The sequence below is a fragment of the Podarcis melisellensis genome (genome assembly GCF_964234715.1).
Source record: "Podarcis melisellensis genome assembly, chromosome: 6".
In the NCBI taxonomy this organism is placed as follows: domain Eukaryota; kingdom Metazoa; phylum Chordata; class Lepidosauria; order Squamata; family Lacertidae; genus Podarcis; species Podarcis melisellensis.
Genome location: NC_138538.1, coordinates 28,020,351 through 28,048,273, shown reverse-complemented (window position 1 = coordinate 28,048,273; position 27,923 = coordinate 28,020,351). Strand labels below are relative to the sequence as shown.

The 27,923-nt window shown below is 43.9% G+C and overlaps 1 protein-coding gene across 1 annotated transcript; it reads right to left on the bottom strand.

Moving 5' to 3' along the window:
- Positions 1-192: 192 nt before the first annotated feature.
- Positions 193-27,882, bottom strand: AHCY (adenosylhomocysteinase). Its single transcript, XM_081916962.1, has 10 exons — positions 27,724-27,882; positions 23,430-23,620; positions 21,722-21,797; positions 18,763-18,915; positions 12,895-13,007; positions 11,981-12,188; positions 10,770-10,857; positions 8,917-9,034; positions 2,888-3,082; positions 193-1,128 (listed from the first exon to the last, which is right to left on the bottom strand). The coding sequence occupies exons 1-10, from the start codon at positions 27,749-27,751 to the stop codon at positions 997-999; spliced, it is 1,302 nt and encodes a 433-aa protein (XP_081773088.1). The 5' UTR covers positions 27,752-27,882; the 3' UTR covers positions 193-996.
- Between the last annotated feature and the right edge of the window lie 41 nt (positions 27,883-27,923).

The following is a 27,923-nucleotide window of genomic DNA, read 5'->3' as shown; positions in this document are numbered from 1 at the left end:
TATGTCATAACCAGAGCAGACTCACTGAAATTAGTGGACATTACATCACTAACAAAAAAATCAATTGATTCCAATGGTTATACTCTGGATGCAACCCTATATATTCACAGAATATTGACAAAGTCGTCTGCTTAAAAGTGGCCTTAAATAGGTGAATGTTTAAGATGACAATGTGAAATGATAGCAATATCATAAAGAAAAACAAGGCAACCATTGCAGATTTTATTAAGAAAACTTGTTTTAAGACACTATGACAGGCACAAGATTCAAAAATTAGGCCCAAGTAGATATTCACCACTGGCATCTTTGGAGAACTGGCTGCCCCAACCCCTGGCTCCAGGCTTATAATTTTGTTACACACAAAAGAAATTGCTTCTAGATGTTGCCTCTCTGGACACATTCAGGTCCTTTCTTACTACGGAGACTATATATGCAAAGTGGGATCATGTTACATTGCCCAAAAGCTAGATCTGGACCAGCATCTGTGATCCGAGAGATCCAGTGAGCAGATGCAAGCAAATCCTGCATTTTTGTTTCAGGTCAACCCCAGCCAAGTTCCAGTTATCTAGGCATGATGTAGCAGCTAGGTAAAATGTCTGCTGTGCAGTGTGGCCTGTACTTTACAACCGCTAGGGAAGGATCACTCCAGGTACCTGAAGATGCAAAGGAGCCGCCCCTGGAAACACAGACTTGAAGATAAGTGAATTTGCAGACTCCTCATAGACCTTCCAGCATGGCAACCGCTCTGCTGAGGAGCCGGCTGCACAGTTGTTTGAGAAAAAAATGCTTGGGGAAAGTCATGGGGACTTCACACTAAAAAAGAAATATGGGCTGAGATGTGAGTGGGGAGAGCAAAATGTGACAATGTAGAACCGCTATTAAATGCTTATATAAAAAGTGACTGGGGTGGAGCAGTCTGCTGAATCCCAGCAGGGAAGCAAGTACTTTGAAAGATTTACGTCCCTGTGTCTTGATCTTTGGGGCCCTGTTAGCTGCTCAGTATCTGTAATGATCTGGTTTGAAGGGGCCGTCTTTGGGTATTCCGAGGTACTTCGCCTGCTTATCGGTCAGCTTTGTTAGCTTCACGCCAAGTTTATCCAGGTGAGCAGCAGCCACAGCTTCATCCAGCTGAAAGAAAGAAAGGGGAGGGAATAGTTTAAAGGATATAAAAGACTAAGCTGTACTACTATGGAGCTGAGGATTCTGCCTTATTTTGCATCAGACTATAGGTCCATTTAGGGACGTGGGTGGCGCTGTGGGTTAAACCACAGAGCCTAGGACTTGTCGATCAGAAGGTCGGTGGTTTGAATCCCCGCGACCGGGTGAGCTCCCGTTGCTCGGTCCCTGCTCCTGCCAACCTAGCAGTTCGAAAGCACGTCACGTGCAAGTACCACTCCGGTGGGAAGGTAAACGGCGTTTCCGTGCGCTGCTCTGGTTTGCCAGAAGCGGCTTGGTCATGCTGGCCACATGACCCGGAAGCTGTCTGCGGATAAACGCCAGCTCCCTTGGCCAGTAAAGCGAGATGAGTGCCGCAATCCCAGAGTCGGTCACGACTGGACCTAATGGTCAGGGGTCCCTTTACCTTATAGGTCCATTTAGCTCCATATTGCTTACATTGACTGGCAGCAGCATACAAACACCCACACACCCAATGAGGCATATGGCCCCACCCCCTGGCAAGGACAGGCAATGAGCCAAGGCTGTGCACACTGTGCAATTGCCAAAATTTTCTTCAGCACCCCAAGATTGTTGTAATGGTGGCACATAGTGACTCCAGGTTCATCGGGGAAGCGTCCTCAACAGCAAGATTTATTTGGGACTCATATTTCCTAGGGGACTAGTCTAAACGGAAAAGACGACTAAGCCTAGGCCAAGCACCAAACAACTACCATCTTGTCAAAATCACAGGCTTGTTTTAGAAAATTGAGGCCAGACAACTCTTTTTGTTTTTAGTAATTTATTACATCTCTCAAACCCGCATCCTCTTTCAGAACAAAGAAATTCACTGATAATTAATAATTCACTCATAATTAAGGATAAACCCAGGGAAATAAAATGGCAAAAAGGACAAAGACAGGATGGACACTTGGACAATTAGGAACAGATTGTGACTGCCTTTGCTCAGATGTTCCAGCAGTTGTATATTCCCCTTTATCCATCATGCCTATACAAAAGAACAAGCTACAACTGGGCTCCAGAAGGAACAACAAAGAATGAGGACAAACTCCCATTTCTCCTTTGATTACATATGAAACACTTCTGTGCACCAACTCCTTTGAAAAGCAAGGGTTTGGGGACAAATTGATGTTTTCCAGGAATGCAAGGCAACACCAAAGCAGAAAATAAAACTCACAAGACCCTTGAGCAATGGTTCTTGACCCGTGGCACACAAGATTAATCTGTATAAAGAAGTATTCTTTGCAGAAGTTGAAAACATATTCAAAGCACGATCTAGCGCACAGGTTAGCTCGTTGATACTGTACAAAGTATGAGGCTTTTCTAGACTAGGGGTAGCCAATATGGCACTCCCATCATTCCATGCTATTATGGTCGATGGTCCAAAATGATGGGAGCCAAGGTCCAACAACAGCTGGAGGAAGCATTGATGGCAATCATTACATTGCACAATTAAGAGCAGTTGTTGCAAGGACCTGAGGGCTGGGGAATCCCTAGTTCAAACCATATCACAGCCATAAACTCACTGACATTCAAATCAAGGGGCATAGGAAGCTGCCTTCAGTCAGCGCAGACCTTTCATCAGTCTACTCTGACTGGCAGCAGCTTTCCAGAGTCTCAAGTCAGCTTATCTCCTCCTCCCCCCCCAACAAAAACTACTTTTATACCACTTTCATCCAAAGAAACACAGGACCTAATTCTGAACACTCACCTTCTTTGGGAGAATATGGACTCCTACTGCGTACTTGTCAGGATGTGTCCAGAGCTCTATCTGTGCCAGAACCTGGTTGGTGAAGGAGTTGCTCATAACAAAGCTGGGGTGGCCCATGGCACACCCCAAGTTCACCAGCCGGCCTTCTGCTAGAAGTATGATGTGGCGGCCATTTTTTAGCGTGTAGCGGTCCACCTGAATAGAAAAAAAAGACCCAGTGAGAGCTAAGGAGTGAGTCAGGGAAAGACACAGAGGCATTATTACAAAGCTCTGCTAGGCTGCCAGGTATGGGGAATGATGAAGAAGAAGAGTTTGGATTTGATATCCCGCTTTATCACTACCTGAAGGAGTCCAAAAGCGGCTAACATTCTCCTTTCCCTTCCTCCCCCACAACAAACACTCTGTGATGTGAGTGGGGCTGAGAGACTTCAAAGAGGTGTGACTAGCTCAAGGTCACCCAGCAGCTGCATGTGGAGGAGCGGAGACCCGAACCCGGTTCACCAGATAACAAGACTACCGCTCTTAACCACTACACCACATTGGCTCTCACTGATGCACATGAGGAGGAAGAGGATAGCATCTGGGGGCGGGGCGGTAAAAACCTTGGGATCAAAAGCTTTAATCCTTAGTTCATCAACCACTGCAGAACAGGCAGAAAATGATTAAGTGATCCTGATATGAAAGAACACTGGAAGCCCCCATCTAGTTGCCTGAAACCCTGAAGAGCCACTGCCAGACAGTGTAGGCTCTACAGACTGGCAATGGTTCTCTGGGCTTTCAGGCAGCAGGCATCCCCAACCCTATCTGGAAATGTCAGGGACTGAACCCGGAACCTCCTGAATGCAGAGTCGATGGTTGACCCCAAGCTACAGCCCTTCTCCAGTCTTCTTCACTGTATTATCTACACAATCAGTATATTAAAATGTAACCCAACAAATGCTAAGAACCATGTCCCTTGTTAAGTGGCAGTAAAGTTCCTAGACAATTGGCTTTTCAGAATGCACCAGTCTGCCAAATCTCTCTTGGTTGAGAACAACAAACTCCAGATTAAAGGAATCAAGGCCATCATCTTTACAGCGGTACCTCAGGTTAAGTACTTAATTCGTTCCGGAGGTCCATTCTTAATATGAAACTGTTCTTAACCTGAAGCACCACTTTACCTAATGGGACCTCCTGCTGCTGTTGCGCCGCTGCTGCACGATTTCTGTTCTCATCCTGAAGCAAACTTCTTAACCCAAGGTACTGTTTCTGGGTTAGCGTCCTGTAACCTGAAGCGTATGTAACCCGAGGTACCACTGTATATGTGCTTTCTTGATTTGTGCACTACTGAACACCGTGGAATTTAGCATGCATAAGGATTGCCCTACATGACAAAGCAGAAGCTTTTTCACAGCAGGTTGTGTACTAAAAAGGAAGGCACTACTCCCCACCCCCATGTATGGGGCTACATGGGACTTTTCACAGATCCAGTGAAAAAATAATAATCTGTGGCCAATGAAGTACAACAGTATTTTGTGCCGCAATTGAGTGCTGTAGAAGGTATTCATCCTTTGGATGTCTGTTGATCCTGTGGACAACAGACATTTCAAGTCATGGTGTTATGAGGCAACAGCCTCAATGTCAGCAGCTGCCATTTTCCAGTGAAACAAGAAAACCAAAACTGCAGGAAAGAGATGGAGGGAGAAAAAAGGTCTAGGAGCTGACACAACCAAAGGAAGCAAAAGAGCCACAGCTATCTGGGCACTGAATATCCAGTCTGCAAACTATCCTCAATGAAACCAGTTTGCCTTTTGCAAATTAACAGATTAATTCAATCCTGACTAGAACTAGGCTATGATGAATGGGTGATTGAGGAAACCCACAGAGCCCTATTCAAACCTCCAGAGGCATAGGCACAACAGAGAGAAACAATACTTAAGCTCCTGCCCTAGAAAGTGAAAGAAAGATGATTCTCTCATTGGAAAGGAACACACAGCACTCATGACGATCATGAGGTATTCATCTTTTTAAGAGCTTGCACCAGACACTCTGGACCGGATATTGCACTTAAGAAGCAGTACGGCAGCACTAGAGAAGGCAAGTGAGGATTCCCATTTATGCGTCGAAATGTACTAGAAAATACAGGTTTAGGGACCCTCCAGATGACCTGCTTAATTGAACATTCATCTCAATTTGCTAACACAGAGGTTAGATTTATATCAGGTCTTTATTGATCCTCTTTATTCATTCCTATTTGTTTGCAGGGTCATTATTTGACAATAAGCATCCATCCAGATTTGCTTGAGGGGTCTTTATATGTCTTCCCATTACTCATTCACCCAGTCCATACTTTCAGGGCATTTCCCCATCATGTTCCAAACCACAAAGCATCCAATTCTTTTTTAAAAGTGTATTTCCTTGGGTGACAGAGCCCTTTAGTTGTGCAAGACTCGAGAAGGCTGGTCCAAAGGCTGGGTGGAGAGGGAGAAGAGTTTGGTATTTTAAGCATATTGGGTTCAGGTGAAGTTTGTAAGCTGGAGAAAAGGGAAGAATTATCAGCTGATGATTCATGAGAAATGGGGCAAAAACTGATACATCAAGGTTCCATGTTTGCTGAATGCTAAAATGGAGAATATGCAGAATTGGGAGGAAGACTGGATAAAGAGGTGAGAGCAGAGGACTAAGGAGATATTTGGAACCACAGTGCATCTATGTAAGTGTGTCTACTAGAGACATTTCTTTTAAAATTATGAGCAGATGGTATACCATGCTGGAACTAATTAAAAATATACCAAAAAAATGAGAAATAGTAAATGTGAAGAACAAGGAAATTATTTTCACATGATGTGGTCATATAAATATATACAAGAGTTCTGGGGAGAATGTTTTTTGATCAAAACTGAACAGATGACAGGTTATATTGTGTCTCTTGATTTACAATTTACCCTATTAAATAAAGATCTATCATAAATGGTACAAAACTATGCTTATTTCATTGTAAAAGAAAATTGCTCATTGTACCTTTGTTTTATGTATTTGTATGTAATTTACGCTGGGTTGTGCCTCCCTGGGGAGAGCATTCCACAAACAGGGAGTCAGCACGAAAAAAGGCCATTCTTGGGTTGCCACCCTCCAGACCTCTCGTTTAGGGCCTCAGAGGATGATTGCAGGGTCTAGGTAGGTTCATATAGGGAGATGTGGTCCTTGAGGTATTATAGGTCAAAACCAGCAGTTTGAAATGAGCCTAGAAACTAATTGGCAGCCAGTGCAGGATTGATGTAATATGCTAACTTCCCCTTCCTCTCCTAGCGTGCCCCGCTAAATGTCTTCTGCAAGTTACCCCAACCTTCCAGGGCAGAAATGGGGAAGGGGACAGGAGTTGAGTTGCAAAAGCGGAAACCATAGCACTAGCAGAAGTACCTCACTGGATGCCGCCCTTAGAATTCCCAAGCAACATGAGGTTTGAGGGTGCTAATATAATAAATATATGAAATAAATAATAATAATATATGCATACACACACACAGGTATGCACACATCCTAGGAGAACGTGCTTATCTGGCTCTTAAGGGTTAGCTGATACAATAAAGAGAACCACCTGTCTAGACTCCATCTGGAATGTCCCGTCAGCAACACACATATGGATGTGTTGGATTCAATGTCAAAAAAAAACCTCAGTATAAATGTTCTTGATGACTAGCAGCCTATGCTTCAGTAAAATGTGCATGTGCACGCATGAAAAGGGAGTTGAAAACAGTTTGCAGAGGTTATCTTTGAAGGAGATCACTCAAAAGCCTGGTTCTAACAGAATAAGGTCTTTCCTTAGGAATTCCATTATGATGGTTCCAATCCCATATGCCTCACGCTCAGATCCAATTACTCTTCTGATAACAAGTATTTTTGCTTAGGTTGCATACTGTGGCTTTTAAGAAAGGGGGGGTTGTTTTTTATGTTAGATGGCACGATGTGGAAGGAGTGTTTTCTGATGTTGCCACGCTAAAAGATGTATCATATTCTCAGCACCTGGAATATTTCAGAACTAGTTAGCACATTGCCTTGGAAAAATGTTCCATATATTCCCTTCAGAAAAGAAAAAGAAAGGATGACAATGTGTTTCTGAAAAGCTCCAGGCCTCCAGCCACCTTTGAGTAAATGGAAACCAGTAGCTGAACACACAAGGAAAGGGGCAAGAGGGAAATGTGGACTTGCCATTGACAGGATACACTAACCATGACTGCAGATCTGTGGTAGAAAATCATGACACAACCCAGAGCGGTTGCGGCACAAAGTGAGAGTTTTGCCAGGCTGGTTTCTAATATACATTTAATACAAGCCAGGCCTGCCAAAGCAGTTAAAATGGGACCATGTCTAATCCTAAAAGGCTGAGGTCATTTTACTGAAGGTGTGCAGATTAACAACATCAGCCTGAAGAGTGCAAGAGGAACAAAACTTCACCTTTCATCCTGTTATGCATTCAGGATGGGCAATTGAGCCATTCCAGCCTCTAGGTCTGGTTTCAGAGAAGTGTCTGAGAAAGGTACCTGCCAGGGACCCGAGTCTCCTGTTTTAATTTGTGTGTGTGTGTGTGCGTGCGCATGCGTGCACGCGTGCGCATTTAATGGGTTTCTTCTATAACATGATTTTATTTTTCAATGTTTATATTTTAATCTTCCAATCTAATTGTAGATTTTAATTATGGAACTTCGTGTAATTGGTTTTATACGTCTAAGCTGCTCAGAAGTCTACTTTGACATTAAGCAGTATATAAATTAATTTAAAAGTACACCATGAGTTTCTAGTGTTTGACCAGAAACAGGGATAACCTCATTATACTTTATGTGTGTAACAAAATATGTTAGACATCTCTCCCTTCTGTCTCAAAAAGTGTCTGCCTGAACTCGCAAGGTTCTAAAATGTTATTCACAGTTTTTTGTCAGTGAAAAGAAATAAATTTCCATAGTTCCAAAGCTATAATTGCTGCTTTTTACATTCCCTCCTATAACTAATGCCTTCTGGCTCCCAGAATTGGTCCAAAACAGGGACAGAGTCACATTCCCTTCTGATCATCCATTTATGGGCCACATGTCTGTGGTAGGCAGGTCTTGAGACAAAATAGGCCCAGCCGTGAATTTTAAATTTTACCTTTGTAGAGTAAGGTAGCTTCTATACACAAACCTAACTCTATTCAAGCAAGCAACAGGCATGATCAGAGTTCAAAGACATATTCCAGCCCAAGAAAAACACCCAAGGAGGGTACAAAGCAGACTGGGGGGGGGGTGATCTGGGCATTCAACACCTGGAGCCTGAGGTCCTCAACCCAGCCTGTAACTTTTAACGATTTAGATCAGCAACTGTGTAATGCTGCCTATCTCCCCTGTGGTGATAAGGGGGTAGAAGAGAGTATTCTTTAAATTTGAAGGTTCATTATTGTTCCACAAGATGTGTATTTCTTTAAGGGCCAGAGCAAATAATGTGACCTAGTTTTACAGCTGTGAAGCAGTATAGCAGGTGCTGTTAAGTTATGTTACTTAAGCTGTTGGGTACAGTATATAAAGAGCAGCACCTAGCTCTCTCAGTACCCTGGGGGATGGGTTATGCTTATTGACATATTTAGTGTAAAAGGAGTTTTTGTTTTTATTAAAACCTAGCAAAAGTTATTTTTGCGTTCCTTGTAATGTGTGGTCTCCCCAGCATGCCTTCTGCAGCGCAACTAATCTGCAAATAGCCAACAGAGAGTTCAGCTTGTTTGAGAACCATACTTGTGTAAAGCTCTCCGGTGATCTGCACAAACCCACAATATGTGCCTTGGCACTGCAACCCAACTGCGCATTCTGCTAAAAGTCTCTGTACATGCCCAGCCCTTGTGAAAATAAGGTACTTTCTTGTCTTTGGTCACACGGCAGTGTTCACCAGAAACAAGCTGTCAAAAGATGCGGTCCCCTTCTCTAATTCTGGAGTAGCCGCCACACTCTCCCCATGGCACTTTATCCTCCCAAGAATGAGTTCCATGAAGATGGGATCTTTTGTGTTCTAAGTTAGCTCTCACTCACCTGGGGTTTAATGTTCACAGTTTTCACGCTGTTCTCATTTAGCCACTTCACATCAATTTCCACATCGAAGTGTCCAATGTTGCATATGATGGCATCATCTTTCATGTGCTCAAAATGCCTGGAAGGGGGAGAAAAACAGCTCTTTGTGGAGAAGGTAATTCATTGTGTCCTGCACCCAAGGAACTGAACACTGCTTGAAGATGGCCACAGATCACAGTTGGGAAGGGTCTCATCCCAGTAACTAAGTCCTTTGACCACCAGATGCTACATAGCTAAAAAGATCTGCTGAAAACGACAAGGATGTAAGGTAGCCTTCAGCAACCTGACTTTGCTTGATGGAGTTGTGGTCTAGAAGGCACCAAGCTGGCAAAAGCGGATGTCTTATGCGTTCCCTCGACCCAAGTACTGGTCCAGACCAGACCAATACAAGTCCCAAGAATTTCACTTATTTTTTCAGCTGCCCACGTCACACTAGGAGGCACTTTTGTGCTTTCCTGTCACTCCCAACAGAAAGCATCCGAAATCCAGCATATTAAAAATGGAACTGGGAAGATGGTCTAACTCCACCATTACATTCTAATGCACCTTTGCTAATCTTGCTACAATCTACTGCAAAGCCCATCTACTTTGGTTGTCACGGCCTGACCCAATTACCTCCTTGCAGCCTGTGAAAGCAGTAAAATTCTCAGCTCTGTTCTGGTTCATAATCAGCTACCAATCAGTTAGTAGGGTTCAGCAGATTTGGTTACAGGCTTATTATAGAACAGGGATGGGGAAACTGCAGCCCTCAAGATGTTGTTTGAATCCGACTTCCATTATCCCTTGCTATTGGCCATGCTGGCTGGGGATAATGGGAATTTGAATCTCAACAACCTCTGGAGTATCACAGATTCTCTGTCCCTGTCGCAGAATCAAGAATAGAAAGGATGGAATGCAGATTTAAACTCCACATGCTGTTATATCTTCTATGAACCAAAATACTCCAGAGATATCCAGAAGAACTGGGGCCTGGCCAGATTAAATTGTTTTAACAGCTGAACGGGCTCTGGTACAGTCAGTATTCTGCCCCCCAGGAGCTCTTAGACTACAACTCCTATCATCCTTTGCCATGCTGATAGGGCTGATAGAAGTTAATAGACCTATATCTGCAGAACACAAATTCTAGAGGGGTACGCCATTTTAATTGTGTTCCATGGGCAGAAGATGACATTGGGAGCAAGATAATAGCAAGACCATCACAAAAGCTGCTTCAATGAACCATGTGTTGCTTAATTGTACATTGAATAGAAAATGACTCTGTATGTGTATTGCTAAAGGGAACATTGTCTTTCCATTGATATAACTAGAGAGCTGCTTGAGGACCATGTGGTGCTTAACCTTAGATCACATGAGTAAGGTATTGAGTTGCAAATCGCCATTTTGAGGGAGTCCTTTGTTCCTCAGCACCTATAAAGGAAAGACATGCTTATGTCTCTCCTGGAGAGAAAACAGCCTCAGGCTAGAATGCAGGCTGATGGAGTCTGTAGGAGAGACAGAGCTCTGTTTGTCAGCTCCAATTATAAATAGTATTTTATATTTATAAGAAGCTGAACTTGTGCTTCGATAAGCACATGATTTTATGCAACCATTTGAATGTATCACTTATTTGTTTTGTGTCTGTTTGAAGAAAGTTCTGTTAGCAAAAGTTTGGAACAATATTTATGGTTTGGACAATTTTTATTCTGAGGAGTCAGTTTTTATTCACCCTATTTTTCCAAGCTGTGGAATAGTAATATCTGCAATACCATCTTCCACAATCCCTGTTTCCCAACACACACAGGGATAACAGTCACTAGCTAAAACGTATACAGTACCTCCCATGCACAATTTCTGAGCATCCAGTGGTGGTAACAAATATGTTGCCCTCTTTGCAAGCTTCTTCCATTGTTGTAACTTCATAACCTGGAAATAAGGAGAAGGGAAAGGATACATTGAACTGTAACTGTGGGCCTCTTCACACCTTACACATTAGAGTTTTACACATACACCTACAAACGTGAAAAAATGAATGCAGCAAAAATGCTTATTATAAGACTGAAAGAGGGAAAGAGATTCTGGCTTCCCCTGTGTAATGTACAAAAAGGCCCTGTAGATCAACAGGTGACCTACCTTCCATCTTGCCTTTTCTGATCCAGAATGTATCTGTTCTCTTTCACTATTAGACCATGGGGGATGGTTGCCTTAAACAAGGTGTAAAAAGGTAAAGGACTCCTGATCTCACTTTACAGGCTGAGGGAGCTGGCGTTTGTCCGCAGACAGTTTTTCTGGGTCATGTGGCCAGCATGACTAAGCTGCTTCTGGTGCAGCGGAACACCGAAACCAGAGCAATGCACGCAAACAAACACCGTTTACCTTCCTGCTGGAGAGGTACCTATTTATCTACTTGCACTTTGATGTGCTTTTGAACTGCTAGGTGGGCAGGAGCTGGGACCGAGCAACAGGAGCTCACCCCATTGCGGGGATTCGAACCGCCGACCTTCTGATTGGCAAGCCCAAGAGGCTCAGTGGTTTAGACCACAGCGCCATCCGCATCCATAAACAAAGTATATGTCTCCTGTTTTGGCAGCTCTTAAGTACAGTAATACCTCGGGTTGAATGTGCTTCGAGATGAGCACATTCGAGTTGCGCTCCGCAGCAACCTGGAAGTAACGGAGTGTGTTACTTCCGGGTTTTGCCGCTTGCACATCCAGACACTCAAAATGACGTCACATGGATTTGCAGAAGCGCTGAAACATGACCCGCGCACGCGCAGATATGGGTTATGTTTGCTTCTAGATGCAAATGGGGCTCTGGAACGAATCCTATTTGCATCTAGAGGTACCACTGTATCTATCACAGCTGTATCATCCCGACCCTTTTCCCATAGCAGTTAGGGTGGCATACGTAGGGTTAAAACAACATAACCTAAAGCATGGACCCCAGATTTGGGACTCCCATTCATTCTAATGGGCCTATGCCACATATGTCTTAGCTGGATTCACCAAGAACAATGACTCACTTGAGCAAACGGTCCTTCAATTCTCACCTTCCATGGCTGCCTGCAGTGCATTGATTGGATCAATTTCTGTGATGATGACCCTAGCACCAAAGTTTCTCAGGGCTTGTGCACAACCTTTGCCAACATCACCATAGCCTGCCACAACAGCCACTTTCCCTGCAATCATGACATCTGTGGCACGCTTAATGCCATCGATGAGGGATTCCCGGCAGCCATAGAGGTTGTCAAATTTACTCTAGGGAGGAAAGCAGAATTTGAGAAACTGAAGCAATTTCCAAAGATGATCGCAGCATGAAGCAAGCACATCAGAATGCTAGAGGTAGGCTAAATGCATCCAGGTTTCATCAGTTTCCATAAATCAGCATGTTTAAACCCAACTTCTACTATCCATAATTCTGCCACTGAAGTCTTCCTGTTGCAAAGTGTCAACTTTCAGGGGTGGCAAAAGAAAGGCAGTTTCTTCACAGAAGCCTTTGATATTTTGCATCCAAACTATATTTTAGACACAAATGCTGCAGGAACCTAGAGAAGAAAGTTGTTGGAAGTGTTGACGGATGTTAAGAAGGGTGCCCCCCGCTGCAATTTAGCTTGAATGCAAAAGCTTATAGCTTCAAAGGAAATCTATGCATCTTTCCCCAAAAAAACCTTCTGTGGGGAATGACTTACTAGCTTACTGCTCAGATGCCCTCTCTGAAGCACACACCTCAGAAGGCATTGCCACCACTGCTTCCCAAAGCAAAAGATCAGCACCATCACAAATCAGTAATTATGATGAGTTGTTCTGTGGACAAGCAGCTCATCAGAGTAAAATCATTACTGGACTCTTATAATTTCAGATGGCAGGTGAAGGCTCAAGAGGAAAAATGAGACACAAGGAAGAACAAATCCATAGTCATCAGCTATGGAAGGAGAGACAACACAGAAGAGTTTAGTGACCTTACCTTGGTGACAGAGTCATTAACATTGATAGCTGGCACCTTCAGGGTCCCTTTGGCATGCATTTTATATAGATTATGGACCCCAGTGGTGGTTTCCTCAGATATTCCTTTGATTCCTGCAAGGAAGAATCCAACTGTGTTTACAATATGCTGCAAGCAGAGATCTCTAGATTTCAACCAACACTAAGCAGCCATCTTTCGTAGTCCTCTTAGGAGGACATCTCTAGTAGTAGGAACCTTCTTCATACAAGGTCGAGTCTAAAGTATTCTAGGTTTATATCTGAATGCTAAGAACATGAACCACTGTATCCGAACTCATATACAATAATATTTTGACAACAGGCTTTCACAACACAGCTGAAAGGGCAGCCTCACTGGGGCAATTCATTCCTCTAGCATTTCCAGTTCAATATGACCTTAGGTGGCATGGCTGGGAAAGACCTCTGCATGAGACCTTAGAGACCCACTGTCAGTTGACATGGTAGTCCTGGACTTTGGTTGGGGGGGACCTGTGGACCTCCATGTGGCTGGACTACAACTGGCCATGCTGACAGTCATCCAACAGCATCTGAAGAACCACTAGATTTTCCATGCTTGCAGTATGAGTCTCATTATGTAGCTTGACATCCCTCCCTACTTCACAAGGTGGAAGGACCAAAACAGAGGGGAAAGGAACAAATCAGGATGAAACTAGGACTTGTGACACAAGGCCAGCAGAACAGGAGAGGCAATGTTCAGTGAACTGCTTTTCTGAAAAGAATCCTATGATGCAATACAGCAGATTAATAAGGCTGCATTCAAATGGCCATTATTCTACTTCCACAACATTTTCCTGACTGCTAGGTTCCTGTATTATATTTGAGCTTTCTTGCAATGTAACAGCCACTTCTGGAACTATAGTGGAATATAGTACAAGTTTAGCACCCATTTCCATATTATTTGCAAATGGATGTCTTCTGGAAGCAAGTAAAATGGAAATAAGCACTAAACCTGTACTATAGTTCCAGAATTGACTTTTACATGGCATGAAAGCTCAAATATAATACGGGAACTTAACAGTTAGGGAAAAGTCATATGAATGCAGCCTAGCAGAACAGAAAGTGGCCAGTGGATAGTATTGCATAAAAATGCTACCCTCCCCTAATGGCTCTTTAAGTTGTTTATAACACAGTCATGCTTAAGTATTTGTTTCTGGAAAAGGCAGCTGGTAGTTATCCAATTACAGTTGCAGAAGGAGGTGAAGGGCCGGGATGCATGCATGCATAACTGAGATGGCCCAGGCCTCCCAGAAAGACTTTCCCACCTGTTTCTTGCAGGGGAGATGCCAAGTCTGAAATCGCCTGTAACCTTAAAATTTCTGCAGCTCATTAACAAAAACAAAGATTTACAACATGGCGCTTACTAAAAATAACAAAATGACTACTACAAAGGTTAATGCGCAGCTTCATGTGCAAATGAAAAAACAGGAATTACTGCCAATTCCACAAGTGTCTCCAAGAGATTGGGGGGGGGGTCAGTGACAGAAAATGTATGAAACTCATTTAACAAGAATGTTTTCTACTGAATGGATAAGCCCACAGGTACTGCACTAGCAACCCATGGATTAAACCAAACAGAGGAGAGGGCCTCAGAGAAGTGGAAAGGAAGAGGCTGGTTGGTCTAGGCAAAGAAAACGCCCACGGAAGTGCAGTCCTGTTGGCATTTTAGTGGATGAGTTGCATTGAATAGATTATTTCCATCTGCAAGCAATGCTCGCCATCAAGGATCACGATGTTTGAGAAAAACCAGGTAGTCCTTCAGAGGTCAGAGAGTATCTTCACCTATATTGGCAGGATTAATGTAAGACACAAACACTTGGATCCTTCGAAATGAGAGAGACCATAAATACCATCTAGTGGCTGGATGAAGATTGGCATCTGAAAGGGACCTTAAAAGAACAGATATAATCTTCAATAGACAGAGAAGGAGGGAAAACGAGCTTAAGGTTTTTAAGAGACTAAACTAACAAAGCACCTTCCATTAGCATCATGAGCAGCCGAGTTGTCTGAGACTGCTGGGGGCGGAATGAGGAGTGAGATCAAAAGAAATGAACAAAAAGACTTAGGGTGGGATTCACCTAATGAGTCCCATCAACAGAAGCCCTGTGCAATGATTTCTGCTTTAGCAACAGGGATTCACCCCCCCCCCCATCAGGCTCCCCAAAATTGGCTTGGGGAGGTCAAGAGAAACCCTAGAACAGTACACAGAGTGAAGAGGAGGATAATTCCTTCTGACAAGATGAAATGCTTCTGCTGATGGAACACTGGAAGAGCACAATGTTGAATTCCTCCCCTTGTGTGCAATCCCAGGGACTTCCTCAATGTCATCCACTTCTCTCCAATGACCCAACAAATGTCAGAATGGCCAGAGAGGAGGAATTATGGGGACATGCCAGAAGCATCCTAATGCTTCCTGGTCTCATCATCAACACCCGCAAATAGAAAAGATAGAGTATATGGTATATGTTATCTTTCTCTCAGTGTACACACATACACGAGTGCAAGTATTAAGTGGTATAAAACAGTCTTAAATTAATAACAATTAATCAAGGGAAATTTAAATGTGTCTCCCTGTGTGTCTAAAATTCCCTCTCCTCTTTCTTTGGAAACGCTGCTTCTTAGCCAATCCTACCAGGAAACCTAGAGAAACACTATATTCACTGACACGGGAAGTCACTTTGAGATCCAGGCAAACTAACAGGGTCGCACACCAAATCCATTCCATGGCTTAAGCCATCCGCCAGCGTGGGACTAAGGTTCTTTCCAAGCCAAGCCCAGGCCTGAAACTGGATTGGAATGAATCAGCATCCTTCAAGATGTTTGAGAGGCTGCTTTCAGAACTCTTAAGGTTGAAGGGCAGGAGCATATGAATCTAATAATATAAATGTAGAAAACACTGGTGTCTTATTAAATAATGGGAATTGGCAGCAGATCATGAGATGGAGAGAGGAGCACAGTATGGTCACATGCAGCCAATCAGTAGCAGATTACATGAAGAGACAAATCTATGGATGGACCCTAATCATTCCGTGACATGTGATGGGGAGAATTTTGCCCTTTAGCCAACAGTCATATGGTCCCTGCTCTGTTGAAACAGATATTACTTTAAAATATTTTCCAGCATGTTTTTACTTTGTTACCCTCAAAGTGGGTGGGGGAATTCAGCTCCCAACGCAGTGTAAAGTGCAATGCCCCCCTCTAGTGGGCCTTTTGCAAAAATCACTTTTCAGTAGTGCTCACGGCTACTCGTTTTTCACCTTTTAAAAAAATCTGCCTAGCTATATGTGAATTTCTCTTTTGTTGAAACTTACATCCTGCCAACAGGGCTTAAAAATCCATAAGAGGCTAACTAGAGACAATTCTGCTCTCTTCTCCATTGCATGCAAACTCTGCACAGGCCCCAAAACAATCTGGGCAGAGGGTGGGGCTTGCTCAGGTGGCACTGTGTGTAGGAAAATGTTTAAAAGTGGGGGGGGAGGCGCCCACTTCTGCTCTATGGCTTGGTGTTGAGTGGGAAGAAGAGGGAAGGCAGGCAGGGTGGCAGGAGAAGAGGAAAGTGCAAAAGGCATAGTTGCAATTCTAGCCTGCAACCTCTTCTTCTTTTTTACTATCATGCTTGTTCAACTTCCTCATAAGATTTTGCAGGCTAGTAACTTCTTGGGGCTTGGTAATAATGCTGATTTAATCTTAACCATGCCTTGTGTTATGTACTGAAGTTCTCACCCTGGGCCAGCAGGGGGATACTGTAGATAGTTATCCAAATAAGGGATCGAAAGTGACGTTCAGTGATTGGATAGTATTAGAAAATTGTTACAGTTATGTTGTACTGGAGCTCTATATAAGCAGGCTGGCTGAACCCTTCAGTTCAGTTCTGTTCTGGCCTGTGAATAAACAAGAGCTGTTTGAAGAATCGCTGTGTCGTCTTGATATGTTCACCTTGTTCCTTACGTAACACCTTGTTCCTTACGTAACTTTATATATGCAAAGTTAGCACATGCCTCTTCTTTCAAGGAAAATAACACAGGAGGGTGGATTTCATAAAGGTACTAAAACGCAGCGCACAACCATTTGACGCAAGCAACTTCCTGGCTGTATGTTGTCTGACTGGTGTTTCCAAAAGCTTCTGCCCCTTAGCACAAACACAAAAAGTCCACGGCAGCGGCACTTAAAGTACTGTAACTAAAATATACAGATAAGAAGATCCATTGATTTTGATCTAACAAGGCAGTTTCCTCCAGACTAAAATCCCAAAGGGTGAATCCTTCTGCTATACCGCTGTACAATCACAGAAACTGGGTAGGTAGGCTGCCTCATATTTTGAGAATCTCAGCATTTATTCTTACAGGTTTCTGTAGGTTAAGGCATGAAGGCAGAAAGCATGTGCAAGTTATACTGGCAGGAGGGTGAGTGGGGGTACCCAGAAACACTGAATTCTCTGCTTAGCAGATAATGAGTACAGTATCCAGTCTTGCTCAATTTAGCCAGCATGTTTTTGTCAGAGTTTCATTTCTTTAGTAATTCATCTATTAAAGTAATGGCTTAATAGACAATGTTTTTACATTGTTTATTGCTACTGGAAGGGACTCACACCTCCTTGTGTGCCTCAGGAGCATTGAAGAAGAGAAGGTTTGGAACTTTTCACTTCTGTTTTAGATTAACTGCAGCTTGCTGAAGCATCCAAACCTAGACAAACTGTGGGTAGGTTTAACTATGAATTGTTGAAACAAGTCTGCTCCAAAGCACAGTTCATAGCGTTGGCTTGCTTCAGATTAACTCAGCCATGCTACAAAGCACCCAGAAGTTACTAGTCTGCAAAATCTTACAAGAAGCAGGCAAGTGTAGGAAGGGCTCCTCTTTCCTTGCCAAGATAGTTCAGATACTTACCCAGATAGTGACTCAGTGGTGCTATAGCATGAACACATCCACCCCACCATACACCTGAAGTAGTATCATGTGGACTTCCTCCCTGGAGGCCCGTATGCATGATGGCCTGATTTGTAGAGCCTTTTCTACCAATTTCAAGTGGAAAGAATTGCTAATTAGGTCAGTGCACACAGTGCCTCTGGATAGCATTCCTCAATCACATTGCATGATGTGCATGATATAGAGGAAGGGAACTATCTAGGGACTTTCAAGGAGGAAGGGCAACAGCTCAGTGGTAGTGTAAGTGCTTTGCATGCTGAAGGTCTCACCTCCAGATAGGGTTGGCAATGTTCCCCGACTGAAACCCTGGGGAGTCACTGCCAGCCAGTTTAGACAATACTGAGCTTGATGGGACAATGTTTGGATCTGTAATAATAAATAATAATAATAATAATAATAATAATAATTTTTATTTATACCCTGCCCTCCCCAGCCAAGGCCGGGCTCAGGGCAGCTAACAAGCAATAAAAAAAACCAAGTTGAATGAATACAACTTAAAAACAAGATTAAAATACAACATTAAAATATTGAAACATTAAAATATTAAAATGCAGCCTCATCACAGGAGGAGAAAGGAAAAAGGAAAAAGAAAGAGGGGGAGGGAATCAAATTGGCTCCAAGCCAAAGGCCAGGCAGAACAACTCTGTCTTACAGGCCCTGAGGAAAGAAATCAGACCCTGCAGGGCCCTGGTCTCATGAGGCAGGATGTTCCACCAGGCCGGAGCCAGAGTTGAAAAGGCCCTGACTCTGGTTGAAGCTAATCTAACTTCCTTAGGACCCGGAACCACTAGGGTGTTGCTATTTATGGACCTTGAGGCTCTCCGTGGGGCATACCGGGAAAGCAACTTCCTTCATTCTTACATTGCGCTTTACATATTTTAAATGTTTATGCAAGACCACATACAATTACCTTTCAAGAGCTGTGGATATTTTGTGTGGACCAAGTTGGTGAGGTCTCCGCCATCGTCAAGAATCATGTTCAAGGGCTGCCCATCCTTGAAATAGAGCGTCTGCTCAATGCACCATATGTATTCCTCATCTGTTTCTCCCTTCCAAGCAAACACTAGGCACAAGTCAAAACAGAGGCGCAATTAAAACACAGAGGTAATTAAACAGAAAGGTAATTAAAAGACTTAAGTTAATAGTCAAGTCAGCTACACTCAACTGAATGCAGTTTCAAGAGCTAAATGAAAAGATGTGCTATCCTGATAGTTATATCAGCAATCTTCCCTTGAAGCAACAAGAAACTCATCTCTGCATAAACTGGAAATCAAAATAATTACATCTGAACAGGGAAGCAGAGTTTACCGCTTAATCATGCACATTAAAGACCTTAATCAGAACCCATCAGTTTCTTATACATTCACACGCTGGTGCTCTTCATGCCATACTGTCCATGCCCTGAGTAGCTTGCAATCTAAATTGACAATGTGGAGGCAACAGAGAGAGGGGCAGTACGTATGCTTAAATTTCATAAACACTTACTTAGGTGTAGCATCAGCAGGTATGAAGATTAAGGCTTCATGGGAAAAGGTGTGGTTTGGAGGAAAGGTTTGAAGGAGGTAGGGGCAGATTGGCTATGTTATCTTCAACTAAAGAAGATCTCAGCTTTTCCGTGAAAATGGTGTACAGTTATTGAGCACTGTTGACATCCCTTTGGCTTTCCTCACTCCACACGTCAACTCTTAAGACTCACACTTCTGCAGGCAGAGTATTCATCCTCCAAAATACCTTACATGCCTTGACATCTTCCAGACTAGCAGCCATGCCTAAGCCTGTTGCAGCAAAGACAACAAAAGTCTTGCAGCAACTTGAAAACCAAACAATTCTATTGTGGCCTGACAACTTCTTATAGACTAGAATCTGGTTCACCAACTTATGCTGCGATGAATTTGCTAGTTTTGGTGTGATGCTTAGACGCATGTTTCCACATTTTGAGGCCTATAATGAAGCCCATAGGATGCATAATCAGCAGGTTAGATCCCAGACTAAGACATATTTTATCCCAATTTAAACCTGTGAGACTTAAGTCATTACTAACTTGCAGTACAATCCTAACCATGTTTACTTGAAGGTTTCATTGAGATCAGTAGGGTTTATTTTCTAGAAAGTGTGTTAAGGATTGTAGCCTTAAGCAACCAAATTAGAATTGGGGAGGATCATAATTTTTATTTTTATTTTTAAAGCTGCTGCCCCTACTACTAAATAGGGAGCAACTAGATAGCTGGAATATCACCATTTCTCATAAGTCTCCATCCAGGATAGAGGATTGTACCTTTCTTGGTTCTGTAGAAGAGGCAATTTGGACAAGTGAAGTTTGACACTCTCTTGCAAGAGTAAGCAAAGATGCACCTGCTGAAATTCCCAAGATATCCTTAAATACGTTGACATGTTCTTATTGTCCAACATGCAGCACTAGCAAACAGCAGACCACTTTACCTAAGCCCCTATTCAGTGACAGATATCAACAGTTAAGTAGCCTTCATACAATGAGATCATTCAAAGAGGGAGCAGGGGGCTCTCACTATACAGTATATTCAAGCAAATAGTCAGGAGGCAGAACTCCTAAACAGAATGTACAATCTTCAAAGCCACAACACTGCATCGTCAAGGGTACAGTGGTACCTCAGGTTTAGTACTTAATTCGTTCCGGAGGTCTGTTCTTAACCTGAAACTGTTCTTAACCTGAAGTACCACTTTAGCTAGTGGGGCCTCCTGCTGCCGCCACGCCACCGAAACACAATTTCTGTTCTCATCCTGAAGCAAAGTTCTTAACCTGAAGCACTATTTCTGGGGTAGCGGAGTCTGTAACCTGAAGCGTATGCAACCTGAAGCATATGTAACCCGAGGTACCACTGTACTCCTTAGGGTAAGCTTTCTGTACTTAGAGAGCTACTTTAATCCCGCAACTTATAACCTACATCAGGGGTCGGCAACCAAAGGCCCATGGGCCACAAGCGGCCCCTGGGGGTCATTTAACTGGCCCATGGACCCCCGCCACCCGCCCAGTTGGCTCTCGTGCACCGCGCTAAAGCGGCCTGGAGCAGAGCGGGAACCGCCTTCCACGACACTAGCCAGCTTCCCATTGGCTGCAGGAAGCTCCTGCAACCAATGGGAAGCTGCGCACGCCTCCTCCACGCTGGAAGGAGAGCAGGAAATGGTCTTGCGCATGCGCACACTCTGGCCCACCTCAGCGTCTGCGGGACCGTGAACTGGCCCAAGTCACAAAAACTTTGCCTGTGACCTAAATCAAGAGTGAGAAACATTTTTCACTGGTAGGGATGCATTTCCTTCTGAGCAATCTTCCAAATACCACTTGCCAGTGGTAGGCAGGGCAACAGTGGGGAAGCAATGAGTGTAAATTTTACCTTTGTACAGTAGGCTAGTTTCTACACACACACACGCCCCCCCCCCACCTCTATCCTCCATCCTAGCAAATAAGTCATGTTCAGAGTCCAAGAAGCACTCCAGCCAGGCAAAACCCTTGGGGGTTGAATTGGGTCAGTGAGGGGTGTAGCAGTGGGGAGAGTCTTAGGGCCAGTTGGAGAGGCCCCAAGGGCTGCATTTAGTTCCTGGGCTGCAGATTCCCTACCTCGATCTACGTTTTCATTCTTTTTGATGAACTATAAGCAGCAGCCTGCTTAGCCATTTCTCACCAACAGTTTTCCTTTGCTAGGATGATACACCAAAAGAATTCTGCCTTGTCAGCACTGCATACAGAATGAGAAATCACTCTCAGGCGCATTTCTTCTGCTCTGGTGCTAGCCTGGCAAATTCACCCCTCTAAGCTACATTCTTTGATAGTCATTGGGCTGGACCGAGCAAAAGAAACAGACAAGAGTTAAAATGTTATCAAAGCAACATATTACCAGGAACCCCGGTTTTGGCAATAGCTGCAGCAGCATGATCCTGGGTGGAGAAAATATTGCAGCTGGACCACTGCACCTGCAAAAGAAATCAAAATATATCCAGAAACCATAAGGGGTTTTTGCCTACCTTCCTCTACAGAGATAACAAAGCAAGTCCAAACCCTTTTTACTTCCCTGTTGCATGTTTCGTTTAAAAGGCAAAACAATTTAAAGAAACAGGAAACAATTATTTACAAATTGAGGCTTAATCAGATTTGGGAACCATTACCCGCATCGAAAGAAAACCTTTCTAAAATGCATCTGCTAAATATCAGGATGTAACTGAAGCTTTGGATGTCCCCCCCCCCCTTTCAAGGTCCAATCAAGATTTTATTAACCCGATATGAAATTGAATTCTATGTCCTTTTTCGGATTTGCTTCTTCATGGGTTGGGTGGGCAGTCAACAACATGACAGCAATGCTGGGAAGTTGGCATCTAAATATACCTGTGTGCAAACTGGGTTGCAGGTGAACAGAATTCAGGATCACATGCAATCCCCCAGCAAACTGCAGGTGGTATTCAAAGTCAAACTCATAGCAGACCTATTGGAATCAATGACCGCAACGTCTTCAATTTCAATGTGTCTAATGAGAAGAAGAGTTTGGATTTGATATTCCACTTTATCACTACCCGAAGGAGTCTCAAAGCGGCTAACATTCTCCTTTCCCTTCCTCCCCCACAACAAACACTCTGTGAGGTGAGTGGGGCTGAGAGACTTCAGAGAAGTGTGACTGGCCCAAGGTCACCCAGCAGCTGCATGTGGAGGAGCGGAGACACGAACCCGGTTCACCAGATTACGAGTCTCCCACTCTTAACCGCTACACCACACTGGGTCTCTACTGCTGGCTCTCAACCTACACTTCAGGTGAGGAGAAAATCTATTCTTACCACTGCTAGAATCCTTATGGGAGATGGAACTTCCATTACACCAGAAAAACAACAGCAGGTCTAAATCCCTACAGCCAGCGCTGCTGCTCTAATGAGGTACTCCCCAATGTGCTTCCTCAGTGCCAACTATGACTGCTCTGAAGCATGATCAGGAACAAACTCCAAGTGACTTCCACATAGTTCGATATTGCCTAGCTCAGCCTTCCCTAACCTGGTGCCCTCCAGTTGTCATACTCCAACTTTCACTCACCTCAGCCAGCATGCCTAACATCAAGAATGATGGGAACTGAAGCCAATCAACATCTAGAGGCTGCCAGATTGGTCCACCTGTTTTTTTGTTTAACAAATAGCCAGGGCAGAAGAAGCCCAAAAGTGGGATTGGAGCTGCAGGAGGGGCGAAAAGCTTTTTTAAAAAACCACATGCCACAGTACTGATCTGGCTCTTGCACTGGCTATTTATTCAACAGCTACACAACTCCAACTATACTTTGACACTTAATGGCTAACCATGCCTACGAAAGACCTGTGTTCAAAGTCTGTGGCTTTACTTAAACGCGATGCATGAAAATGCTCCATTTGGTATGGCTCAGTAGTCCTCTTTACTAAGGAAAACACAAGTTAATTTTTTGTTGAAGTGTTTTGTTTTGTTTTTTATTCTGCCATTTCTCTTAAAAATATTGAACAAATACTGTCTGGGCCATTTTGTTCCACTTTAGCCAACAACAATGAGGTTCCTTCTTTCTCTCTCTTCCTTAAAGAAGGAATCCAAAACATGCTTACCTCCGCACCCAGCGCCACCAGAGTTTCAATCAGAATTGCAGTCTGAACAGTCATGTGTAGGCAACCAGCAATCCGAGCACCTTTCAGCGGCTTTGCTGCAGAGTACATCTCCCGCATCTTCATCAACCCTGGCATCTCATTCTCAGCAATTTCAAGGGCCTTGCGACCCCATTCTGCAAGGCTGATGTCAGCTATAAGCATAAGGAGCAACAGGTGGTTGGAACAGGCATTCATGAAACTGTAGTTCATTCAGGTTCTCCACTAGCAGCAGCAGCACAACTGCTATGAAGCTATCAAGAGAGACATTTGGCAGCAGCTGGGAGAGAGGAGCAGTAGTGTTCATTTTCTCTTGAAACCTTTTGGTTAAGAGCTTATGCATACACTGTGTTATACTATGCTAAGAGATTTATAAAATTCTACCTCTGTTTTACAAAAAATAAAATAAAAAATAATATACAGGTAATCCGATTTAGGTGTAATGTTCTCTAAGTTACAAGAAATCATTTCCAGGCAATTTCTTCTGTAAAGTCTTTGAAGCAAGGTGCTTCTGGAATAAGGGCCGAGGGAGAACCATTCCATGGAACTGCAACATTCTGCAAGGAATACATTTAAGACTGAGGGCATTTGTCAGCTCTAAAAGAACTAAGAGCAAGATAAACCCCAACCATAAGTTCTTTGCAACTAAATATAGCTTTCATTTTCCAAACACTGGTACATTAAACCTTTATGACACAGCACCACTTAGCTTGTATTACACCACATGCTAATCTTGCAGAAAGTACAGGAAAACGCATTTGCCAAGCACTTAGATCTTTAAAAATCTTTTTTTAAAAGAAGGGTACAGCCAGCCAGCAGAGCACAGGAAACAAATATTCAGAGAAATCTCATAAAATATATGAACAAGATCCCATTTTAAAGCCTTTCAGGTGCAAACATCCACAATAAAAGCTGGCTCCTAAAAAAGCTAAAGGTAGTATGATACATCCATCATTGACACTGGTGGGCATACATTTTACTGTCATTCTGTGTGGCCATGACCTTATAGATCTGCAGCACTAAAACACCTTGCTGCCTACATGTTCCAAAAGAGTGAACAGAAGAATATGTGCACTGCTAGTAAGATCTCATAAAGTTACCCCACATATTTCTTTTCTGCAAAGATCTTGAGTGCACATCTACTTCCTTTGGTTCTGTCTACTGTCCAAGTTCAAGGTATCCTGCCTGTTATCTTCGTAGAGGCACCCGCCTGGCTATTGCTGGAAACAGAATACTAGCTAGAAGGACCTCTGATCTAGATCTAGTAAAGCTGCAGACCTGGGAAGAAGCCCCACTGGAATCAGTGGGACTTAGTTCTAAGGAGACATAAAAGGTAAAGGGACCCCTGACCATTATGTCCAGTCGCGGATGACTCTGGGGTTGCGGCGCTCATCTCGCTTTATTGGCCAAGGGAGCTGGCATACAGCTTCCGGGTCATGTGGCCAGCATGACTAAGCTGCTTCTGGCGAACCAGAGCAGCACACGGAAACGCCGTTTACCATCCCGCCGGAGCCGTACCTATTTATCTACTTGCACTTTGATGTGCTTTCAAACTGCTAGGTTGGCAGGAGCAGGGACCGAGCAACGGGAGCTCACCCCGTCGCAGGGATCCGATCCACCGACCTTCTGATCGGCAAGCCCAAAAGGCTCAGTGGTTTAACCCACAGTGCCACCCACAAACCCTTAAAAGAATGTGCATGGCAATGTCAACTTTTCCTCCTGCAGAAGCGCTATTGAAGGGCTTCACAGAACCCTATAAATTTGACAACATTAGCAAGTTGCTGAATCAGATGGTAGAGCTAAAAGATGGGAGGGCTATAACAAAAAAACCCCAAAATAAACCCCATGGTATAGTAGGGCAAGCACACTTTGCAGTGATTTCTAGTAACTATAATTCAGTAAGTAGAACTGGCAACCATAAGCCAAAACTTCACCAAGGTGGTTGAATAAATGGGCAGCCAAATGTTAAGGAAACAAAGGTTTGAGTAGGTGGTGAGGGTCGGGGAAGGCAGCGGACACATTTCAGCCCCACTATGATCTGCGACTTTGACCCATCCCACTGGGCACTATTTCATCACAACATATCAAAGAACCTTAGGCAGGATTTGGCACTGTTAATACCTTTGTTGTCTTCTGAAAGCACTTGCTAGTATTTCATTAACCTAAATAATTTTGTCTTCTCAGCAGCATTTGCTGCCCTTTGTAGTTCAGAGGCTTCTGTCTGTGCCCGTTTCTGTTAGACCAAGGCACAAATCAAAGGCCAAAAAAAGTGGGGTCCTGACTGATTGGAAGGTTGGCAGTTCGAATCCCCACAACAGAGTGAGCTCCTGTTGCTCTGCCCCAGCTTTTGCCAACCTAGCAGTTCAAAAGCATACCAGTGCAAGTAGATAAATAAGTACCGCTGCAGCGGGAAGGTAAATGTCATTTCCGTGCGCTCTGGCTTCCCTCACAGTGTTCCGTTGCAACAGAAGGGGTTTAGTCATGCTGCCCACATGTCCCAGAAAACTGTCTGTGGACAAATGCTGGCTCTCTAGGCCTGAAGCGAGATGAGCGCCGCACCCCTTAGTCGCCTTTGAGTGGACTTAACCATCCAGGGGTCCTTTACCTTTTACCTTACCTAACTACATTGTGTGTCATAATCTTATGAGAGACTCTTGTGGGAATGAACACAGAAAAGACTGACAAATGTTGCATCAGGTAAGTGACATGAAGCCTTTGAAGTGGCAGAGAAACAAAAGTGCTGATGCAAACCGCTTAATGCGTAACTGGGATGCCAGCATTAACCTTGAATAGAACTGAGATGTCTTGTTTTCCCCCCTGCCCTACCCAAACTTCAGATACTTCAATACTTGAATGGAAAATAGAGAAAGGGCAATTTTAAGATCTTCACACTTTGGCATAAGATAGCTAACTTTAGCACACGTCAGGTTCTTGTAACTGAGTAGCAAGATCTTTTGGTGACCCGCTACAGTGAATCCCATTGATTTGCATGGTGAAACCTAGATATTTTTTGCACATTTTCTCAGTACAGTGGTACCTCGGGTTAAGTACTTAATTCGTTCCAGAGGGCCGTACTTAACCTGAAACTGTTCTTAACCTGAAGCACCACTTTAGCTAATGGGGCCTCCTGCTGCTGCCGTAGCACAATTTCTGTTCTCATCCTGAAGCAAAGTTCTTAACCTGAAGCACTATTTCTGGGTTAGTGGAGTCTGTAACCTGAACCGTATGTAACCTGAAGTGTATGTAACCCGAGGTACCACTGTACAACAATAGCTTCATTTTTCAGTTCTCATTTAAGCACATGACAGGCCTTCTGCCTGTGGATCATTGTTTCAGCTGTCTTCAGAACATACACTAAGCATCTCTAGAAGAGGCCAAGATGGGGAAAGCCCAAACTAAAAATATGTGTGTGGGGGGGCGGATCTTCTTAACGTATATCAGAGCCTGATATTCTGACGTAGTCATACTATTGCACAACTTTCCCTTTAAGCCTCTGCCCTAGTTTTAATCTCCTTCTGCAAAGGTAGCAGATTATGACGTTGCGAAACATTTTATTGTACGCGACTGGAGAAACGGGGTGGGCTTTTTTTCCCCATTTCCAAAAATCCCTTCTATCTCTGACGGATCTACCCACGTATTTCAAAATAGCCAGGCTTCTCCCTAAGCAGGGGCGATTCATAGAAACCTGCAGCGTGCTTAACGCAGGGAAGCAGCAGCGACGGCTTGACAGCATGGTCCCCGAGAGCATTCTGGGAAATGCAGTCCTCGCGGCTCCACGACCAAGAAACAAACCTTCTGCCGAATGATCAGAGGGACTACATTTCCCAGAAGCAGACCTTTCTCCTGAGCCCACATGGAGTTTGCTCAGAAATTACACGCTAGCCTAGCTAAGCCAAAGTCCATTTTGGACTACGGGAAGGAGAGAAAAAAATAATCCCTCGCTGCACACCAGAACTGGGCTAGGGGGGATAACATTTAGCTTCATCATTATTATTTGCAAATTCTACTTTTTTAAAAAATGGTTGCGGGAGTGGAGCGAGAACAATGAAAACGGTGCAAAAAAAATCATTTGCCTATAAAACATCACGACGAAGAAAAGAGAGAGGGGAAAACATGGCAGAAAACGCACCATTCCAGGCCCAGCCACCCCCGATGAAAACCGGGAGCACGCTAGTTTTCTCGCTCGCTCGCTCGCTCGCTCTCTGCAGGCACAGAGAGCAATCAAAACCCACAAAAAGATGCAACGAGGCTCCCTTACCAACTTTGTAGGGCAGCTTGTCGGACATGCTGGCGCTTCTGCGGCTGGAGGGGCGCGGGAGCGAGAGGCGAGAGGCGGCGAGAAGCCACTGGCGGCAAAATGCAGGCTTTAAATAGACTCGCCCAGGTTGACAAATGTACGAGGCCGCCTCCACCAATCCCCTTGTAGGGCACGGAGGGGGCGCGGCCTCGGGAGGCGCA